The 22,248-nt window shown below is 49.8% G+C and overlaps 1 protein-coding gene across 5 annotated transcripts in view; it reads right to left on the bottom strand.

Annotated features, from left to right (window-relative positions):
- Positions 1-4,104: 4,104 nt before the first annotated feature.
- ANPEP (alanyl aminopeptidase, membrane) overlaps positions 4,105-22,248 on the bottom strand; it is a 34,572-nt gene continuing 16,428 nt past the window's right edge. Inside the window, exons 2-22 of one of the 5 annotated variants that reach the window (XM_070953449.1) lie at positions 21,719-21,820; positions 17,783-18,740; positions 17,437-17,579; positions 16,359-16,498; positions 16,125-16,251; positions 15,604-15,758; positions 15,356-15,469; positions 14,339-14,482; positions 12,249-12,314; positions 11,531-11,596; positions 10,471-10,643; positions 10,155-10,231; positions 9,631-9,770; positions 9,146-9,201; positions 8,696-8,843; positions 8,466-8,557; positions 8,234-8,344; positions 5,631-5,798; positions 5,033-5,173; positions 4,868-4,949; positions 4,105-4,441 (exon numbers count right to left, since the gene is read on the bottom strand). In XM_070953449.1, the coding sequence (XP_070809550.1) occupies positions 4,292-4,441; positions 4,868-4,949; positions 5,033-5,173; positions 5,631-5,798; positions 8,234-8,344; positions 8,466-8,557; positions 8,696-8,843; positions 9,146-9,201; positions 9,631-9,770; positions 10,155-10,231; positions 10,471-10,643; positions 11,531-11,596; positions 12,249-12,314; positions 14,339-14,482; positions 15,356-15,469; positions 15,604-15,758; positions 16,125-16,251; positions 16,359-16,498; positions 17,437-17,579; positions 17,783-18,522 (3,033 nt within the window). In that variant the 5' untranslated portion in view covers positions 18,523-18,740; positions 21,719-21,820 and the 3' untranslated portion in view covers positions 4,105-4,291. Of the gene's footprint in view, positions 4,442-4,867; positions 4,950-5,032; positions 5,174-5,630; positions 5,799-8,233; positions 8,345-8,465; positions 8,558-8,695; positions 8,844-9,145; positions 9,202-9,630; positions 9,771-10,154; positions 10,232-10,470; positions 10,644-11,530; positions 11,597-12,248; positions 12,315-14,338; positions 14,483-15,355; positions 15,470-15,603; positions 15,759-16,124; positions 16,252-16,358; positions 16,499-17,436; positions 17,580-17,782; positions 18,741-19,865; positions 19,886-21,718; positions 21,821-22,248 lie in introns of those variants that run through there. The other 4 variants (XM_070953452.1, XM_070953450.1, XM_070953453.1 and 1 more) reach the window with 4 other exon arrangements.

The following is a 22,248-nucleotide window of genomic DNA, read 5'->3' as shown; positions in this document are numbered from 1 at the left end:
CAACTTAGAATTGTAGGGCAGGAAGGGTCCCAAGAGGTCTTCTAGTCAATCCCCCTGCTCAGGGTAGGAGCTTTATGGCAATCAAATGGTCATCCAGTCTATTGAAAATCTTTAATGATGGAGCACTCACAACTTTGGGAGGCAAGCTATTGCATTGATTGTTCTCTCTGACAGAATTGTTTTCCTTCTAGTTTGGTTCTCTCCTTAACCAGCTTCCTTTCACTTCTTGTCCTCCCCCCTGGTGCATTGGAGAAGAAGTCAATCAGCTCCTCTCTGTGGCAGCCCCTCAAGTACTGGAAGACAGTTAACATGACCCCCCCCCCATTCCTTATCTTTGATAGGCTAGACATACCTAATCCCTCAACCGTTCTTCATACGATTTAGCCTCCTGCCCGCTAATCATCTTTGCTGCTTTCCTTGGTAAGACCACAGTTTGAATATTGCATTCAGTGTTGGTCACCATAGTATTAAGAAAAAGACTGAAACTCTAGAGTGCAGAGAAAAGCAACAAAGATGATTAGGGGACTGGAGGCTAAAACAAAAAACGGTTGTAGGAATTGGGGATGTCTAGTGTACTGAAAAGAAGGGCTGGGGGTGACATGACAGCAGTGTGGTCATATCTGAGGGGCTGCCACAAAGAAGTGGGGGCAGTCCTTCAAACTCTCCTAGTCTCCAAAGTATCTGAGGGCAGGACAAGAAGTAATGGATGGAAGCTAATCAAAGACAGAACTAACCTAGAACTAAGGAGAAATTTTCTGTCAGTGAGAACAATGAATCAGTAGAACTTCAGAAGTTGTGGAGGCTTTAACCCTGGAAGTTTTAAAAGAGAGACTTGATAGCCATTTGTCTGAAATAGTATGGGATCTCCTGCTTGGGCCAGGGCTTGGACTTGAAGACCTCCAAGGTCCCTTTCCAACTCTGTTATTCTGTTCCATTAATTCTTTAGACACCTTCCAAACTCTCAACATTGTTTTTGTATCATGATGATCAGTACTGTACGCAGTATTCCAAGAATGGCCTCACTAGTGCAATATAAAGTGCTACTATCACTTCTCGTGATCTTGACGCTATCTGTTGATGCAGCCTAGTATTGTATTGACTTTTTGGGCAGCTGCAGCACCCTGCTGGCTCCTATTTATGGGGTGATCTATTAGGATACTAAAATTCCTCTGACAGATGGTTGAGCAAAGTACCTCCTATTCTATACCCATGCATTTGGTTTGTCCTACCTAAGTACAGGACCTTAATGTATCTCACTACTGAACTGCATCTTATTATATAGGACCCAGTGTTCAAGTCTGGCAAGTTCCTTCTGGATCTTGATCTGATCTTCTGGAGTGTAATCTGTTCCCACCATCTCTGTGTCATCTGCAAATTTGATGGGTTCCCCTTCTATTCCCTCAGCTAAGTCATCTATGAAGATATTGAAGAGCCTAAGACAGAACCTGTGGATACCCTACTGCATACTTTCCTCCATGTAGATGTAGTTCCATTGTTGTGTGTAGTTGGTCAGCCAGTTATAAATCCATCTGGTGGTGATGTTGTCTATCCCACATTTTTGTACCTTACCAAGATGTAAGATGTGGTCTAACTGCTACCTTCATCTTGGCCAAGATGAAAGGGAAGAGGATGCAAGGTGGACAGACTCCGTTCTGGTGGGAGACTTGAAATAACAGAATAGGGATTGATTGTCTTCGAGAAAATCTTATGTGATTGTTACGAATTGAAAAGGACTTGATGGCTCATAATCAGTCACTTAATATAAAGTGCTCTTGATAACACACTCTGAGATTTGGATTGGGAGACTTCTACTGTATGTGAAATTAAATCCCACAGCAACTGTCTATCCCACAGCCAGGATCAATCTTCTTCATAAATGTAACAACCCTGGGGTTCTTGGTTAGAACTAGACATGTTTGGAGACACGAGAGAAGTGGAAGAAGGCTGCTTTGGATCTTACAGGTGGTGGGCTCTGGGAAGGTGAGGTAGACGGATAATGAATGACTGAAGATGGGGATGGGGAGGAACAGGCTCAGGCTCAACCCATCCAAGACCGAGTGGCTGTGGTTTCCAACGTCCCTATATAGTCAGCTAGTGCCATCGCTGACTATTGGGGGCGAATCATTGGCCCCCACGGATAGGGCTCGCAACCTGGGTGTCCTCCTGGATTCACGGCTGTCTTTAGAAGAGCATGTGACGGCCGTCTCCGGGAGGATTTTTCATCAGGTTCGCCTGATCTGCCAGTTGTGTCCCTATCTAGATCAGGACTCCCTACACACAGTCACTCATGCCCTCGTTACCTCTCGTCTGGACTACTGCAATGCTCTCTACATGGGGCTCCCCTTGAGGTGCACTCGGAGGCTCCAACTGGCGCAGAGTGCGGCCGCGCGGATGGTGATGGGAGCGACATGGAGTTCCCATGTAACACCTCTCCTGCGCGAGCTGCACTGGCTCCCGGTGGTCTTCCGAGTGCGCTTCAAGGTTTTGGTTATCACCTTTAAAGCGCTCCATGGCTTAGGACCTGGTTATTTACGGGACCGCCTGCTACCACCAATAGCCTCCCACTGGCCAGTACGCTCCCATAGAGAGGGACTCCTCAGGGTGCCGTCGGCCAAACAATGTCGGCTGTCGGCCCCTAGGGGGAGAGCCTTCTCTGTGGGGGCACCTACGATTTGGAACGAGCTCCCCCCGGAGATACGTAGAATCCCGGATCTGCGCACCTTCCGCCGCGCGCTTAAGACTTTTCTATTTTATCAAGCTGGCCTGGCCTAAATCTTCCCCCTTTTTAAATGTGGAAATTTTAAATTTTAAATTCGTCTTATTTATAGGGTCATGGGTAAGGCGTTTTAAATTGGGGAGCCATTTTGGATTTAATTCTGTTTTAAACGTATTTTAATGTTTATATTGTATGTTTTTTAATTTTGGCTGTTCACCGCCCCGAGTCCTTCGGGAGAGGGGGCGGTATAAAAATCTAATAAATAAATAAATAAATAAATAAGAAATGTGTGCGGGGGGTAGAAAGCCTGGTTACTCCATCCATAGGGTTGTTAGGAGAGCTAAAGCTGAGATTCTCCCTTCATTCACCATTCACCAACAAGAATGATCAAAAGGCATGGCTAATTACGAAGGACCACAGAGATCAGATCAGATCAGATCAGATCAGATCAGAACAGAACAGAACAGAACAGAACAGAACAGAACAGAACAGAACAGAACAGAACAGAACAGAACAGAACAGAACAGAAGAGAACAATAGGGCCGGAAGGGACGTTGGAGGTTTTCTAGTCCAACCGTCTGGCCAAGGCAGGAGTCCTTATATCATCCTAGAGAAATGATTATCCAATCTTTTCTTGAAAACTTCCTTCAATGGAACACTCCAGATGGTTCCAGCGATTCATTGTTCTCTCTGTCAGGAAATTCCTCTTTACTTCTATGTAGGTCTTTCTTTGTTAAGCTTCCATCCTGCCTTCAGGTGCTTTAGAGAATAAGACAAGGCCTTCTCTGTGACAGCCCCTCAAGTACTAGAAGACTGTTATTATGTCATGCCTAAATCTGTTCGACGTATCTCATTCCCTTAGCCATCCTCCATACAGGCCAGCCTCCAGACCCTTTCTCGTCCCATCATCAGCTTTGCTCGCTCCAGTGAGGGAGCCTTCTGTCTGGTGGAGATAGCAGGATATGGACCAGGAGGGCCACTGCCACCTCTCCCCATCTCCAAATCTAGAACAGACCTTCCTCAGCCCCTCCCTGCTGAATCAGCTCCTCTGAATTAGCCTCCTGGGTTTCAGCTGGCTTTTGTTACAGCTCCCCAGATGTTATACTCCTTCCCTTCTTGCTCCCCCACTCCTGAAGCTTCTCAACCCATGAACATGGAGGCTAAAGCTGGCTGTCGAGCCTCGCCAAGGACATATTGCCCAATGGATGCTGATGCAGGAGTCATGTGCCCAGCCCTTTCTCCATTGTTAATACCCACAGCAGACAGAGAGTGCTGCGTCAAGATGGCTGGCATTGCATCACAAAATCTGCCAATGCTTGGCACCGGGTCACACCCCACATGGCCCTACGATATCTTCCCTTTCCCTTTCTCCAGCAGTAATCTGCACATTCCATTCAAGAGACTTTAATTTACAGTGTTGGAGTTACAAAATTATAGAGGGGCATTGCCATGGCTGGACAGAGTCCCGGCCCACCTGCTCCTCCACCCTTGGGTGCCCAGAGGGAGAGTCACTGAGGCCAGATGTTGCCCCTCTGACAGGAACCCCTGCCCTGCAGCAGCACTGGCTGGTTCCTCCTACGAGTTCTCCTTAAACCACTGCAGGATAAGCGGCTGGTTCTCTGCCACCCACTTGATGTTGGCCTTCGTTCTCTCCAGGGCCTGCTCCAGCGTCCGGGTGGCAGAGCCAAAGCCCACATCTGCGTTGTCTGCCTTGAACTGCTCCAGCTGTCGGCCAATCAGAGAGAGAAGGAAGAAGCAATTTTCCCAAGCGTCCCTGCTTGCCAGCTCACAGATTTGCTGATCAGATCTGTGTTCCCCCTCCAAGTGTTCAAAGGACTCCCCACTGGCCCCCTTCCTTCACATCTCCCCTCTGCACTAGGATCGGACAGGAAGAAGGGCTTCTGGGAACAGGCTAAATAACTCCCCCAGCAACCATTTTGAAAACCCCTAGCATGATAAAAAAAAGCTGGTCCGATGCCAGGAAGGCAGCAGCACCTTTAGCAGATGCCTTGGCCTGGTTCTCTGGCCTCCAGTGCTTTCTTCACTGGGCAGATACATAAAATGAGGACTTGGCTCTCCTAAAAGGTGGCTGTCGCTCTTTGCAAAGCTGGCCTCCCCCGTAAGCCCTCCCCAAACCCCAAGCAGCCTCACCTGTTGAAGTTCAAATGGAGTCGCAAATCTCTGGGTCACCGACTGGATGAGGCTGGAGAAAGAGAAGGAGCTTCCCCCAAACCTAGGCCGGAAGACGGGCGGATGAGTGGCTGGTCTCCCATCACCCAGCCCTGGGCGGGGGGGGGGGGAGAGGTGCACACTCACTGCTGGAAGAGGGTCCTCCAGTTCATGCGCACAAAATCCCAGGCCAGAGGCTGCCCCACCACATTGCTGGCAATGCTATTGATGGTGGACGTGGCATCCTGGCGGCGGATCAAGGTGGAGTCCAGGGTATACTGAAGATACCTGCGAGGGATAAATGGGTAGCTCCAGGTAGCCCCCTCCCCAAACAGCTGCAGCCTAGGCTTCCTTTTTTTCATGCACTCATACAATTGTAGGGATGGACAGGGCCATGAGGATCTTCTGATCCAACCCTCTGCTCGATGCAGGAAAAACATCCCTGAGAGGCAGCTGTCCAGCTTCTTCCCAAAATCCTCCAGAGATGGAAAAGGCCCACCTCCAAAGGGAGACTCTACCACTGCTGGGCAGCTGTTCCCATCAGGAAGCTCTCCTTCCCTTCAAATGCAGCTCTTCACCTGAGATCACCCACCTGCCCTTGTTTGAGAGCCAGGGGTCGTCTGAGGGATGCCTGAACTGTGCCCCAGCGTTAAAGACAATCCTGGCGATCTCCCCGCTCATCTCTGGCAATTGGATGAAGCCCCGTGAGCTGCCACCTCACCGCCCTGGGCAGAGATCAGCTCACCTCTGAAGGATCCAGGGGGTCTGGCTGCAGGTCAGGGCCCCACGCAGCTTGTCGGCCTCTGAGATCACCTGGGCCTGCTGAAACATCTGCCAGGCAAAGTCCCAGGCCTCCACACCGCCTGTCCTGATGGCGCTGCAGTAGATGGCGGAGCGCAGATTGGGCGGGATCCTGAAAGCGAGACCATCACTGAGAGGCCCCATGGGCAGAGGGAGGGAGGGGAGGAACTGGGGCAGAGGGAGGGAGGGGTTTAACTGGGAATGAGGTCCAGCACATCTAAAGTGCTGTCTGGGGAAAACGGGGGGGGGGGAGGTTTTGCGTAATGGGCAGGATGTGTGGAGGCCCTGCCATTAACCGCCCCCAAGATGGCTGCAACCAAGGAGTATTCTTTTGGTCTAAAAGAACAGACGCCGCTGCCACCAGCAGAGAGAGAAGCAGCTGTACCAAAGGCTAAAAGTGCCCTACTCAGAAAAGCCCTCTGCATTGCAAAAAGCAGTTTGCTGGACAGGGCCTGTGTGTGTCTGTGTGTCATTGTCCACCTGACCAAGAAAACTCAGTGGCCGATGCCTTTCAAGATCAGTTTGCCCTCCTTACAAAGGAGGGAGGGAGGGAGGATTTGGTGGGATTTTCTGCCCATCCCAAATCCACACCATCCTGGAAATGAAAAAATCTCGTCTTCAGCTCAGCCATAGCCCAGAGGATTTTCCTCTGATGTGAACAGCGTGGTAGGAATTTCTAAAAGCATCATGCAAATAGTTTTAACATGGGGCAGCAGAAGAGGCAAGGGTGGCTACGTAAAAAAGTTAGAGAAGACCTGGAAATGACCATAGCTGGAAAGAAGGACAGAGCAAGGGTGGAGGAAGATAATGGGTAGCAGTAGAACCAATGTTAGAAAAACTGAAGCTCAGGACAAGGATGGCAAAATGTGAGGACAACCAAATGTTTTCTTGTGAATACAAAAATCCATTGACTTCCTAGAATTTGGTCAAGTGGACCTTGGATGGAATGGACAAAGGCTAGCTGAACATCCTGGGGTTCACCCACAAAACCCCCTTGCCTGAGCTCGAATATGTCTCGCTTAGCCTTGACTGTGCTGAAATGAGTAGATTGACATTTGAAATAAGAGAACAGGAAGATAAACAATACTATTTGATATGGGAGATATTTTATCAATAGTTTGATAAAAACGTATGGAGATGAGATAGCATATATGAAATGTTTAAATATGTATTTTTAGTTTAAGTAAAGAATAATTGTTATATGAGGAGATTTGGAGAATTGTAAGCACGAAATGATTTTAACCGATTGAGATGCTGTCTATGATCGTTTGTAAGGATGATATTTTTTTGTTATTGTTGTGTTTGTTTTTGTTTTTGTTTTATTTTATTTTTAATCTAAAATAAAACTTTTTTCAAAAAAAAAACAAAACAGTGGTGCCTCCATCTGAGGGCCAAACTGCTGCTGAATGAAGATGACCCAGGAAGTGATGGAAGGAAATCTCCTGTGGAAGCCTACGGGGTCTGCTCTCACCTCCCCCCCGCCCCCCCATCTGGCCACAGGGCTTTCTGCCTTCCTGACTTTGGCTACCAAGAGAACAAACTTTCCTCAAGCGGGGGGAGGGGGGGCTGACTCTGCAAACCCCAAAGAAGGTCTTTTCTGTCCCAGATGTGGAGGGGAGGCTGCTCTCTGGCCCAAGAAGATGGAGGTTGAAAAACCTGACCCATCTCTTCTCCTGGCACCTTTTTCTGCACCGCTCCCTGTGGAAAGCCCCACTCTGGCCCTGCCTCCTACCCCTCCAAGCAGCCATCCCAACCTCCAAAGACCCCTGACAAATGCCGCCTGGGCTGGGGGAAAAGAGGGGGAGGGCATCAGACTGGAACCCCTCGCAGACCAGCAGCCCCAGAGAGGCAGGCATCGGGCGATGGCTGGGTGGCAGCCATTGCAGTACATTGGATGCCTGGCCCCCTTTGCAGAGGGTTGCTGTCATGCTGGGGCATCGCTGCCCTCTCAGAAACCCACCCCTCAGGCCCCAGGCTGCTGGGAGAACATCCGTCACCTGACCTTGTTTCTGTCAGGGCAGCTGGCTGGGCAGGGACATGTTTTCCTTTGGCCTTTATTGGGGGGGGGAGGGACATCCATGGGGCTGACAGAAGGAGCCTCTAAATCACTGCTCCCTTTTATTTGTGCATGAACGTTGCATACGTCAAATTCCACCTGGATTTAGTGGGCCTTCTTTAGCAGACAGCCCCTCCCACTTATTTGTCTGCTGAATCCGGGGATCCCTGAGCGTTCACAGTAAAGGCAGAGGACACAATGGGCGTGGAGGCTATTCAGCGAAGAGGCAAAGCCACAGGGCTAACAGGAGGCTAAGCCCGAAAAGCAGGGCGGGGGCCTCTGAAGAGTGGGCAGAGGCGCAGGTCCCTCTTTGGGACCTGGGCAAGCCCAGGGAGTGAAGAGCAGTTAAAGGCTGCTTGCTCTCCGTCACTAAGCAGGAGGGGCCAGCCTTGCAGAGAAGAGGATGGCCTGACCAGAAAGCAGCTCCGCTCCGCCCCCCCTGGGCTTCCCATGCTCAACCCCCCCTCCCCCATTCCCAGCCACTCTCTCACCTGTTGATGCTGGGGTTGGCTTTCCAGGCCTTAAACCAGGAGGAGGCCAGCTCATTGCACTCAGGGATGCCATAGGAGCAGGCAGTGCGGATGGCCAGGATCTGGTTATACCTGAAAGCGGGAGAGAGGCCGGGATATGAATTCAAGGGCAGTGACCCCCTCCCCTTTTCTCTTGCCATGCACAGACAAGCCCCCCCCCCCCCGCCATTCCTCCTCATCCATGGAGACTCACTGATCCATCAAGCCATCTGGGATTTGGGTCCAGTTGAGAGTGATTTTTTTAAAGTGGTCAAACAAGGGGGTGACCTGCTTCTGGATGTATTTCTGCAACAGGGAAAGTAAGGTCTGACTAGGACCGAAGCTGGAGAGCAGCCCATTCACCCCCACTCCCACCCCAGGATTCCCTCTGTGGGAAGGGAAGGGTGGGAGGACCGAAGGGCCAAGACTGGCTGGAGCTCACACCTGCATCGGCCCATAGACTTCGCTGCGATCAAACATGAGGCGGAAGTAGTCCAGGTTGTCCAGGGCCGTGTCCCAAGGAAGGTACTCCCTCTCCTTGGCCAGGTAGCGGGTGGTGTTCAGGGCCAGGTCGCTGCCCACATGCTTGGCTCTGAAAGAACAGCAGAGGGGCTGGCTTTGGGGCTGGCTGGCCTCCGCTCTGCCTCAATGCTTAGCCCAAAAGAGGGCCACGTGGTGGAAGAGGCGCCCCTGGCAGGTGCAGCAGCCTCCCACAGAGGAGCCCCCTGTCACTCCTGTTCTGGAATGCCCCCCTATCAGATGGCAGCATTTCAGCCCAGCGGGATCCCTTAGGCAGAGTGAGGAAGAAAAATCCTTGGAGGTTCAATAGACTCGGAAGGCAATCTGATTGCAGTTCTGCTCCCCAGCAGCAGGGGGAGATAAAGGGATTCTCACCTTGCCAGGTTGAAGGCATCATCGATGATCTGAGCACGATTTAGAACGGGGATCTTCTGCAAAAGAACAGAGCAGTCAGAGAAACTGAATCGAGATTTGGCAAAATCAGGCGGTGGGCAAGAGGAGAATCCCGGAAGTTCACATCCTGCCTGGAGACCATTGCTGGTTGTGTCAGCAGATGTTTCCTCCACTGGGAGGGCATCAGGTGAGACTGTGGAGCGAGAGAGAGCAGCCTCTCATCCACAAATGGAGAACGAGAGCCAAAGCATTCGAAAGACTCTTCTGGAGAAGCTGGTTGGGGGTGTTTGGGAGGCAAACAGATGCTGTGGGACCCAGAAGGAGGAATGGCACAGGGGGAAAAGGAAGTGCCTCCCTCCTTTCCCAACTTTCTATCTCTTGGAGGACTTCCCTTACCCTGGAGAAGAGGCTGTTTCACTATAGCCATTTCTGGGACAGAGAGGGGAGGTGGCACTTTGACAGCCTACCTGAAGGTCGTCATTCAGCTGATTCATGAGCCTCTCCCAGTTTTCCAAATCATAGTTTACCCGGAAATAGCCCACAACATTAATATTGAGTAGCAGCCACTGGGCAGGGTTAGCAGAAGTTGAGAAGTTGGCATTTTCAGCTGCAAAAAAGAAAGCAAGCTTGTCCTGCTCTACCGCAAGAGCTGCCCTGCTGCTCTTCTGGGGCAACAGGTAAATCTTAAGACATTTTGTACGGTTTCAAACATGCAACACTGATGACTTCTCCCAAATTCCATTTTGAAGATCAGAAGGAGAGGAGGAAGAGGCCACCAAGCTTCCCCCCAGCAACAAGGGAGGCCATCTCCTCACCACTGACTGGCAGCAGATCAAGCCAGGGCAGGCTAAGTAGGCGCACCTTAGCCATCTTGGGCCAGCTAGCAAAAGCCACCTGGACAGCCTTAAGCAAACTCCATCAAATCTCCTAACATTCTAAGCATGATTTTGTAACTCCGTAGAACAACCAAGGTGGTACAAATGAATTATACCTGAAGTGTCTGTGAGCCAGTACATCTCTGCCTCCTTTCCTTTGCTCAGCCAGGAGACCGGAACAATCCAGGTATAACTGCAGGAAATCGGCTGTCAGTTGAGCAGCTTCTGCCCTCCCTTATTCCTCCCCTTGCCTCAACCTGGTCCTCTTCATTCTTGGACTGCATGAGCCTCGTCTCCCCAACAGCAGGATGTAGCCCCCATCGTCAAGAATTGCACTAGGCAAGAGGATTCCTCCCTCTCGCTGCCTCTGGACAAGGCTCTTTCCACGCAGAGATCTGACCTCTCCACAGAGGCTCAAATCTCCTGACTTACTTGAACTGTGAGGGTCGCTCAACGGGGCTTTCTGGGTCCAGCAGAAAATGTTTTTGGGTGATGATGCCTGTTGTGGTATTAACTGTGAGAACTGGGAAGCCCATCTGCAAGGTCCAGCGGTCCATGATGGTCTTGACGGTGTCTGGGAGACTCATGTTCTTCTTGTTCACCACCTGTCCCAGAAGCATCAAAGAGACTCAACTTGAGAAGGTGGCTCCTGGCTCTACTATTCTGAAATGCCTAATCTCAAGACATGGACTTCCTGGAAGGAAATGCATCCCAGGCATTGATTGAGGCCAACTGCCAGACAGTCCCACCAAGCCTTTGAAATGTAGCTCCTCTCTCTTATACCGTGGACCTGTCTCTTCCTCGGCTGGTTGTTGGCAACATGGGCATAGGACCACAGAAGGAAAGAGAAGATGGTTCCCACTGGAGTTGGGCAGACACAACAGCCTGCAACTTCAGAGGAACAATCTGAGTAAGAGGGAGTACCAAAGGTTGAGAACCAAGGCCACTTGCAAGGCAGTTGAACTTCACACTCATCACATGCTTGGGACCTAGTGCTCCTGTTACTTTTAGTGTGCACTTTGCACTGTAGCCTTCAAAAGAAAGCAGCATAAGGCACTAAGAAGAGAGCCAGATGCCTTCACAGCTGTGTTGGCTTCCTGGTGAGTTGGGATGTGTGGATGGGTTGCTAAGAGTGGGTATGCAGGAGATCCAAAGGACGAGAGAGTGGCTTCAGGTTGGGAAAAATGTCAGATGGACTTCCAACCAGAGGACCCAGGAGTGCGGGGTGGTGGTGGCTGGAGTTGACTGTCACACATATGGAAAGGGGAGCTGGGGGCGGGGGGAGGCAAGAGGCTACTCTGGATGTTGCTATTAGCCATAACTGTCTCCATAAGATCAGTAAAGGCAGAACTGAGGGGGTAGCTGGCCTGCTCAGGCCCTTGGGGGAGAGGATCCATTTCTAAAGGAGGAACACATCGGGTAGAAAAATATCTTTCCATCTCTGGGATTCAGAAATTCTATGGAAGCAGCTAGAATAGGCTTTAAAACATACCATCTGCAGTTGTTTCCAGAGGTCATCACAAACAGTATTTTCATATTGGTAGGTCTCGAAGTAGGACTGTGGAGAAAGGAGAGTCAGGTGAGCAGAATTCCCAAGCTCAGGAAAGCTCTGCCGCTGCCTGATTTCCCTCTCCCACATTCAGGACAGGGAGGGGCCAGGAGGGGCCCAGCCAGAAGCCACCACAGCGCCCCACCCAGATGTTGGGGGAGTTCTCTAGTAGACGGGGAAGTCAGCAGGCCCAGAACCTGATGGCAGCCACCATGGAGGAAAATCCCAGGGCCACAGGAGAGGGGCTTGCCCGCATCAACTTGGAGGGGGGCACAGAGGTGTCATATCCTTACAGGTCATCCCTCAACCCCCCCAGTAAAATGGGTAAGATTTTACACAGGGTGGAGCTGCTGCTGGCCCAGGGACAAAGCTGCCTGCCTGCCTGTCTCCCTATGGAGGGGTGGGGGGTGGGCAAGGGTCAGAGGGACCCGGGAAAGCCTCTTGGCTCATTCACCAGCGTGGCAAGCTGAGATTGTTCTGAGCTAGTTCTCTCCCGAAAGGGCTGCCTGGAAGTCCCACTGTGGGATCTGCCCTTTTACATCACCACCATCACCACCCTGCAAACAGTACAGCCATACATGGCACTGTGGGGTGATTGTGTGTGTGTCCCCATTTTAGCTTGTGCCTCAGTCAGGGAGGGGAGGTGGAGGCAGCCCCTTACCTGCAACCCTTCTCTGAACACGGGCTCCGTGAGGAATTCGGAGAGCATTCGGATCACAGACGCCCCCTGCAGGGAGAAAAGAAGCTACAATAAGGCAAGCACACACACACACACACACACACACACACCGTGCTCACCCCTCTTTTCTTCCTCCACAGGAGGATCTTGCACAAGAGGGCCATGCAGGGCATGGAGCAGACCTGGTCCCAGACTTATTGTGGGCAGCCCTGGGGATCATCTGAGGAAGAACACAGCAAATCCCTCTTTCGTTCTCCAAAGCCCATGGTTCACAGCTATCAGGAGGCTCAGTAAACAGATACTGAATTCACAGGATAATGGAAGGGACCTTGGAGGTCTTCTAGTCCAACCCCCTGCTCAAGCAGGAGACTTGATACCATTCTGGATAAATGGCTGTCCAGTCTCCTCTTAAAAATCTCCAGTGATGGAGCACTCACAGCTTCTGGAGACAGGATTAATTGTTTTTATTGACAGGAAATTCCTCCTTAGTTCTAGGCTGGATCTTCCTTAGTAAGTTTCCATTCATTACTTCTTGTCCTACCTTCAGGTGTTTTGGAGAATAGGTCAACCCCTTCCTCTCTGTGACAGCCCCTCAAATATGGGAAGATTGCTATCAATGCGCTCTCTAGTCTTTCTCTTTGTTAGACTAGATATGCCCAGTTTCTGCAACCATTCATTACACATTTTAGCCTTCAGCCCACTAATTGTCTTTGTTGCTCTTCTCTGCACTGTTTCTAGAATCTCAAGATCTTTTTTGTATCATGGAGGCAAAACTGGAGGCAATATTACAAGTGTGGTCTTCCCAAGGCATTATAAAGTGGTACTGATGTTTCACATGATCTTGATTCAATGCAGCCTAGGACTGTATTGGCTTTTTTGGAAGCTGCAGCACACTGCTGGCTCATATTTAAGTGGTTATCCACTAGGACTCCGAGATGCCTCTCGGAGATGCCTCTCTTGTTAAGCCAGGTGCCACCTATGCTGTACCTGTACACTTGGTTTGTGTAAGTAAGTGTAAAATCTCATCACTTTGTTGTATGGGGCCCAGTGTTCAAGTCTGTCAAGATCCTTCTAAAATGTCAGCTATTCCCCCCAGGCTTGGCGTGGTCTGCAAATTTGATGAATTCCTCTTCTGACTCCTCATCTAAATCATTGATGAAGATATAGCAGAGAACTGGGCCAAAGGCAGAGCCTTGAAGTACCCCACTGTATGCTTCCCTCCATGCAGATGCAGTTCCTACATGCTGAATGTGGTTGATCAGCCAATTGAGAATCCCTCTGGTGGTGATGCTGTCTATCCCCCATTTTTCTAGCTTACCAAGAAGTAGGCCCTTTGTCTACTTTGGTCTTCTTTGTCGAGTGCCTTACTGAAATCCAAGTATATTATGTCTGCAGCATTTTACTGGTCCACTAATTTAGTCACTTTGTCAAAGAATGAGATAAGGTTTCTTCGGTATGATCTGCTTTGACAAATCCATGTTGGCTTTTGGTTATAACTTTGCTTGCTTCTAGGTGTTTGTAGAAAGCTGCATTGTCTTTCAAAAGATGGGCAACTCATTATATTTCTTGACACAAGCTTACTTTTACCAGCACTCCTGATAGATTGGGCCCTTTGGGAAATAAATGGATCTTGACTAAGAATCCTGAAGTTCTTATAGAGCAAAACATGAACTCTTCTGTGATGGGTGAAATGTCAAAGCCTTCACTGGCTCTGCTCCTGCTTGAAGGGTTCAAGTGACTTTGGAGCAAGGGGGGAGGGGCAGCGTACAGTCTGTCCAAAGTTGATCAGGGTTTGTTTATTTTTTTAAATGCCAGTTCCACCCTCCCAACTTGCTTAAGAAACACACACACACTTTTTACTTGGCCCTGCATTTTAGCGTTTCTCCACCTGGTGGGATGCATTTGCAGGTTGATGGGAGTTCACTCTTCTTGCTGTGGGATGGATTTTCTTGCTCCTGGCATTTGTGTGCATTTGCACTCCTCCAGGGTGAAGGCAACCCAGCAAAGCTGCTAAGAAATCCCTCCTGCTCTAAAAGTCAAGCAAGGTTTCACCAAGCCCCCCCCAACCTCACCTTACTGTAGGAAATGGAGTCGAAGACTTCACTGATCTGAGCTGGAGTGTTGATTTCCTCTGCAGGGCTGGAGAGCGGGTGTGAGGAAGCCAGAGCATCGATGGCCATCACACGGTACACATCATTCGGTACAATGAGGTCTTTCTGAAAACAAAGGCCTTAAACTCAGTCCTCAAAGCAACCTGACTGGCCCCGAGTCCTTCTTCCACCAAAGACCACAGTGGGCAGCAACCTTATTGCCACCAGTGGGCTTATAGTTGGAAGGGCAGGACGTGGAAGTTCCTCCTCTTAGATCTACCACAAGGACTTTGGATCCAGCAGGAAGATCTGGGAAGCCTCTCCAGCAGAATCATCTCTGTTCCAGGATAAGTCCTTTCTCTCCAGAACCAGGAAAGGCAAGTCTAGATGAGTTTTCTCAGCCTTTCAGAGACTTGGGCTAGACTCTCAGCCAAGTCAGTTAAAGACTAGTGCTGCCTTCAGACAACATGCTTACCCTGGGAGATGAGAAGAGCTAACCAATGCATGGATTTGGCTATTTTGTGATTCAGTGGACTCTACTAAACCAGGAAATGGGTTAAATGAGTGGATTCAGTAATCATGTTACATGTTGTATGTAAACTCTGCTTAGTGAAAGAACTGCTGCCCAGGAATCTTGGCAGTGGATGAAATGGGCAACCATTGAAGACTCCGGATCTTCCTACATCTGGATTCCCTTTCCAGGTCTGCTGCTCAGCTCAGCCCTTCTCCCGACAATTCAGCCTCCCACAGATGCTCCGCTCGATTTGCCTCGTTCAGAATGTGCTCGGCTCTTGGCTCCAGGCCCTGGAGGGCTTTTCCCAGAGCTACTGGGGCACCTGGACTCCAGACACGTCTACCCATTTAGCCAGTCTAGATCACACCCTGGCCAACTCTCTCTTCTGTACTGCACTGCTCCAGCCCTCATCCAATCAGTTGCACTGGCTCAGTGATGCCCCTGTTGCCTTCCCATCCCCATCCAGCACCCCACACGGCACTTACAATATTCCATGTGGGCTCAGCTTCATTTGCACCCAAATATTCCACGTATGATGCAAAGCCCTCATTTAGCCACAGCTCATTCCACCACTCCAGGGTTACCAGGTTTCCAAACCACTGTTGAGAGGGAGGGGATTAGTCCCATAAGCACTTTTTCTAGGAGCCCCTGGGTATAAGAGGGTGCCAGGGTGGATTGCCCAGAGGTTCCCTTGCATGCCCTCTATATTGGTAGGGTACAATCTAGAAAATACCTGGTGGGCAACTTCATGAGCAATCACTGTCACAATCCGTTCCTTGTTGCCGATGGAAGAGAATTCCGGGTCAAAGAGTAGCGCACTCTCACGGTATGTGATCAGCCCCCAATTCTCCATTGCTCCAGCATTGAAATCCGGAAGAGCGACTTGGTCTGGCAAGAGAAGGCCCCGCTAACTGAACCAAAACCACCCCCAGGACTCCCTGTTCAACCTCGAGCCACCCTCCCTGATCAAAGCATCTTTTCCCCGATTCAAAGCATCTACCGCTGTGGCTGTGCAAGGGCAGCGGGGAGCTTAAATGCAAGGGAGTCGCTCACTGAGGTTCTTCCGTCTGGTGCTAAGTTGCCAACAGTGCCCAAGACTCTCTGTGAATGCTGAGTGCAAGAATTGGGAGGAGATAAAGCATATGGGGGAGGATCACGCCCACAGGAACCCATCATGACTGAAGGCTACCCAGGTCTCCCCACCCCCTGCCCAGAGTCATGACTCCCATCTGTGACTCAGCCCTCCTCACCTACCTAATCTCTTCAGAGGATAAGGCACATTGTACTGCTGCTCGAAGAAGCTGAGAATGGGCCAGCTGACATTGAGGGCGTAGTCCCCCTGGCCTTCCTTGATCGACTTGGGGCGGCCCCAGATCTGGATCTGAAAGAGGAGCCAAGAACGCTCAGGAAAGGCCCCTCTTCCAGGGCAGAACAACCTAGGGGATGTCCCTGTTGTGGGCAGGGGGTCCCCCATGAAAGCAGGCCTACCAGGGTGTTATGATGGATAGCAGACACATTCTCAAACTCGCTGACAATAAAAGCAAGCAAGTAGGTAGACATCTTGAGGGTGGGTTCAAATTCAGTCCGTGTCCAGATTGATCCGTCTGACATTGCTACTTCCTCAGTCTCTGGAAGAAAAGGCAGAGAGGAGAAGGGGTGAGCTCGCCCCCCTTGCCTGGCCCTCCTCCCCAGGAGGAAGGGGTGCTGTCTCCCCAAGCACAAGTTTCCAAAGGAGGGTGCCCTTCTCTTTTTACCCTTCGGCCCGGTCACCCTTTTAGGCAGAAGGTCCCCAGCCCCTTTTCATTCACTCGCAGATTCCACTGACAGGCCTGGGCAGCTCAGCGGCAGGGATCTACCTGCCCTGTGTAAAAGCAGAACAATCCTCCCCTTTGGAGGCAGAGGGTAGATTTTCCCCACCACTAAATGCAGCAAAAACCTTGCATTGCTGCCCATGACTTTCTACAATGTGTTCCATGGGGAGGAGGCACCTTTGTGCCAACAGAGCCTTGAAAGGTTGCGGGTGTGTTGTGGTCACGCTGACCCATGGCTGTCAGGGGGCAAATTGCCTGTTTAAAGTAATGGTCATCACAAATACGGGTGCACCCTCCCCCCTCTCAGATCCCTCCCTTTTCCCACTTCCTTTTGCCTTGGGGAGCACAAGTGGGTGGACGCATCTCCTACCAGACTCATCTCAGCCCTAGGAGCCCCCCCTCCGACATCTTCGGTGGCAGCAGCAGCAGATTTTGCCGCCACCCAACCACTGCTAAAGTCTGGCCTTAAGGAGTCTCTCCCCATTTCTAATGGCCAAGAATCTTCTTTCCACACCCTCAGACACACCCTAAAAGCACCCTCATCCTGCTAAGTCAGTCATTCGTCACCTTCTCCCCAGCCCCATTCCTGGCCCCCTTGGTCAGTTCAGCCTCCGGTTTCCACCTAGACTAGAGGGATGTTTTGCCAGCCTCTTAGAGGAGCCCGGGTGACAGCCAAGAGCGAGAGCACCCTAAGTCCTCCCCACTGCCCAGGGAAGCCCTTTCCTCTGCCCCCACCCACCCAATTAGGCACTCACTGTTAATAGGCATGTTGGAGAGCGCCTTATATGCGGGCAAGTGGATCAGCGTGATGGAGAAGTTGGCCTTCATGGCAGGCTCATCAAAGCAAGGAAAAGCTTTGCGGGCATCAGCAGCCTGCATCTGGGTTGTAGCCACCAGCCTAGATAAAGACAGATCCCAGATGGTCAGTCGAGAGGCCCAGGAACCTTTCTATTAATCGCCCCTGCTCTTTCTGCTCGATCTGGGGCCTCTCAAGGAGGCACATATACAACCATGTTGTAAAACCCATTGATGGAACAGATCTCTGTGGGTCCTCTTCCTGTCCCCATACTCCCCACCACCATCTCTGTCCCTTCCACATACTTGGATTTCCCTTCTTCCATATAAGCACTGCGGTAGAAGCCAGCCAGATCATCTGCCAGTTCCCCAGTGAACTCGGCATGCAGTCGATAGGCCTTATCCTGCTGGAGTTTCTCTTTGAGTTTCACCACCAAGTACTCTGTCTTCTCCACTAGCCAAGTTCTTTCAATGGCAGGTGCAACGACATTAATTCCTGTCAGGGATGCAAGGAATGTCTCCTGCAGAGTGTAATTCAGCTTTTTGCTGTGGATGAGTATGAGGTCCGTAGGCTGCTTGCACTGGAACTCCACTGTGCTGTTGCCTTTGAAAATGTAGAAGTCTGGGCTGACCTCTTTCAGAAATGGCTGCAGAGAGATAGTGTAAAATGTGGGCATCAAAGTTTTGGGTAACCGCATGTGGTCCCAAGGCTCCAAAGGCTTGGTTGTGATAGTGCTGTTGGCACCGGCTGTGGTAGCTCTGGTGGTGCTGGCCGTGGTAGCTCGGGTGGCGCCGGCCGTGGTAGCTCTGGTGGTGCTGGCCGTGGTAGCTTGGGTGGCGCCGGCCGTGGTAGCTTGGACAGTGCCGGCTATAGTAGCGCCAGCCGTGATGGTGCTGCTTGGGCCCTGGTTGGCGAGTGCATTATCTGCCCGCTGCTTCTCCTGGGTGTAGACAACCGAGAGGGCGATGATTGTAGCCACAGCCCCCAGGCCAAGGACAATGCCTACGATCCCCAAAGACTTGCTGATGAAGAACCCTTTGGCCATGGCTGAGGAGAGACCAGAGAGGGGCTCGCACACAAAGGGATCTGCTAAGACTCTGCAGGTCCTTTATATATGTGTCGCCTCTGGAGATTTATTAGCGTGATGAAACATGTCAATTATTAAGCCAGGAATGGTGGGCAAAGGTCACTTCTGCTCTGTGGCCATCTTCTCTTATCTTGTGAGAGAGTTAATGGAGAACTGGATGCACCTTGATGTGGTTCCTGTGGAGAAAATCAACCCCAGTTTCAAAGGACCCCCAGGGCAACAGGGCCAGCTGTCTCCCACCTGCATTTGCACTTGGCCAAGTGCCCCTGAGGGGCAGGCCTGGGATTCAGGAGGAACTGCTGGCCCTGCGAGTACAGGATGGACTTGAGATTGGAGCCCAGCCGGTATGCCCACTACTGGGTGTACAAGGCAGACCTGGAATGTGCCAGCCTAGCCTCTGGAGGTCCGCCAAGACATTTTTGTCACCCTTCTCATTATTATTTTCATTTGTTTAAAAAGTATAGGGCTTTTTCTTGAAAATATTGTATTTATGTTAATAAATCAGTGGTTCTCAACATTTTCTTCACCATGGACCCCCCTTGAAATATCTTTTGTGGCCACGGATCATGGCCATGGGCCCCAAGATTTAATTCAAGATTTAAATCATTACATTTCTTCAAGCAGACCCCCTGTGATGACATTGTGGACTCCCCCAGGAGTCCGCAAACCACTGGTTGAGAACCACTGGTTTACATGATTCAATAAATAATAAAGATATAGCACTTAGCACTAGCACTTAGACTTCTGTACTGCTTCCCAGTGCTTTACAGCCCTCTCTAAACGGTTTACAGAGTCAGCATGTTGCCGCAACAATCTGGGTCCTCATTTTACCAACCTCAGAAGGATGGAAGGCCGAGTCAACCTTGAACCCCATCAGGATTGAATTCCTGGCAGTGGGCAGAGTCAGCCTGCAACGCTGCTTTCTAACCACTGTGCCACCATGGCTCATTCTATGTATACATCATTTTTTAAATATGGTAAATATCAATAAATATAATCCCTACAAACAAAAGCTCTTTTGGGGTCTTCCACAATTTTTAAAAGTGAGAAGGGGTCTGGCAAGTAGAACATTTAAGAAATATTGTCCTAGGCTAACATCTCAGTTGTAAACTTAGAAACCATTTTTTTCCTCTGTTAATTAGAGAAACCTAACCCTTCAGAGTCGGTTTTCACAGATTTGTGTCAATGTGATATCTCTAATAAAGTTATTTTTTGAGGAATTCACCTGCCTCAGAGTTTTGCTTGCTATAGGACTATTTCTTGGAACCCTGACCCCACCCTTTAAATGTGAGATTTCCCACCTAGAGTGTGTTCAAGTGTGCCAAATCCGGTATAGGTTGTATGCTGGAGATCCAGGCCAGCCAGTCCCTGGGTCTGGGCTTGAGAAAGGAAATCTTCTGCTTGTTCCATTGTGTAACATCAGTCAAATGACTTCTGGTGGCTGCATTTACCTTCTCCACGGGCCTTTCCCCCTGCTGAGCTGAGGTGCCCTCCACCCTCCTTGCCAACTGATTACTGCTGCCAGGATTGTCTCTAGCTACAGCTGTTGCCAAAGGATGCAGAGTGTGGTCAGAAAATCACAGGTGCTGGTCTTCAGCTGCAGGAAAATATCAGCTCATCATAGCACAGGAGCAGGAATTGGTAGGATCTGGGTATAGGACTGCTCATCCCTCTACCAACTCTCCCTATTTGGTCATAATCTATGTATTTAGAACATTTATATGGCTGTTCAACTCACTCACAATGATTCCAGGTGGCTTACCAAAATAAAAGCCCAAATAGAAAACCCAAACCCACCCACCCCTTCCCCGTGATAACAAGCAAGCAAGCCATTTGATGGCCTCTGTATCACCCTGGTTGCCAGGTTGTTTGGCAAAGCCAGGTCTTCAAGGCCTTTCGAAAGAGTGTCAAGGTGGAGGCCAATTTTATCTCTGCAGAGTTGATGTTCCAAAAGAGGGAGCCAGCACAGAGAAGGCCCCTCTTCTGAGTCCCACCAGAAGGACTTCCATGCAAGAGGAGATCCTAACATAGAATTCATAACAAGAATCTGCCTCTGTGCTATGAGGGCGTAACTGGGAAAAGATGGGAAAACATGGTCCTTCAATCTTAGCCAATCTAAGTTGAATAAACTTTAAAAATAGTCATGGCCACTTAGGCAGCCAAGCAGCTCAAAGCAGGGCGGAGTGCTGGTCCTGTCATTTGAGGCTAATACCTATTTCAGTTTGTTGCACCTTTTCTCTGTGGGCCATTCTCACATCCTCCTAATGGTGGCACAAACATGCCCTGGCACTTGCTGTTTTGCGTGGTGTGTCCTCATACCCTTGCCTCTAACTCATCCCCAATCGGACCGCGGCAGCTCTGTCAGTTCCAAAGCTCATCTGTCACAGCCTTCTCCAAGGCAGGAGAGAGCCCAACCACAGTTACTGTATGCTGGTAGATTCTTTCTGATGCTTGGGGACTGAATCAGACCATCATGGAAGTCTAGAGCTGGAAAGGACACAAGACCAACCTTCGTAAACTGATCTGGAAAACCAAATCTGCCATTCCCAAGAGATAGGTCCTCTCTTGTGAGGAGGGGGTACTCACTGCCTCCATGGGCAGACTGTTCTTGCCCCAGAAAGTTTTTCTTACAATAAAATGAAATATGAATACTTGCAATGTATACTCATTTTTTTCTGTCCTAGTTTCTGTGGCTGTGAAAAGCAGTTAATATATCTTGGCTATCAGATCTTTGCTCAGTCTTCGTTTCTCTTGAATATCCCTAGTTCCAACCAGCCTATCTTCATAGACTCCATATCAGCTGCCTGATATGCTCATATTCAGCTGGTTGTCAATAACTATAAATCCTGCTTCAATCTGAAGCTTCCAAATCATTAATCTCCCATTTTAATTTCTACATCTTTTCCTCCCTAAATAAAAAAGACTTTTCTCTATTAAAATACACCTTCTTCTTGTAATCTCAGACTTCCAACTTGTCCTGATTACACTGCAACCAACTCAGATGTTATGTCATCCACAAAACTAGTAATAGGTCATTAATAAAAATGTTGCATAATACTACCCCAAGAGAAATCCCCGTGAAAACCTACAAGCTCTCACTTTCCAACTTAATGTCACTCTCTGAATGTAATTAAGCAGCCAGTTGTGGACCCACCTTACTGTAGTGCCACCCTTTAATAGTCTGACAATGAGAATGTTTGGGTAACTTGTCAAAGGTAGATTATAATCAAAGCATTCCTCTTGTTCACCAGTGAACCTGTCAAAAAATGAAGATAAGATTTGATTCACCTGTCCTGTTTTTTTTAGAAAATCATGTTGACTCTCGGCACTCAGCACTGCTTTGAGATGCTGATTAAATGCTTGCTTTATTACCAGCAATCACCCTGATGAGAAATCTCTAGGATCCTCCAGCTCAGTGGCTTCTTCCCAGCTCTCCAGAGACACAAACACACAGACACACACACATCTCGTGATCACTGGCAGAGGTCCTGGCAGCTTTTTAGGGCCTTCCAATTAGCTGGAGGGTCCTGCACCCCACCCCTGTTGTGTTCGTTTGCAGTCTGTCACTGAAACCACCAATTCCTTTGGACGCAAAGACAGAGGCAAAATCAGATAGAAGTTCCTCCATTATTATTTTCTTTTGTCATCTGTTCAGATTTCTCCTTCTGAAAGAAGCCCTTTTGT

The sequence above is a fragment of the Pituophis catenifer genome, unplaced genomic scaffold (genome assembly GCF_029215685.1).
Source record: "Pituophis catenifer annectens isolate HBS135680 unplaced genomic scaffold, rPitCat1.0.hap2 SCAF_14, whole genome shotgun sequence".
NCBI classification, from domain to species: Eukaryota; Metazoa; Chordata; class Lepidosauria; order Squamata; family Colubridae; genus Pituophis; species Pituophis catenifer.
Note: the sequence above shows the minus strand (reverse complement) of the source record. Positions and strands in the feature narration are given on the sequence as shown.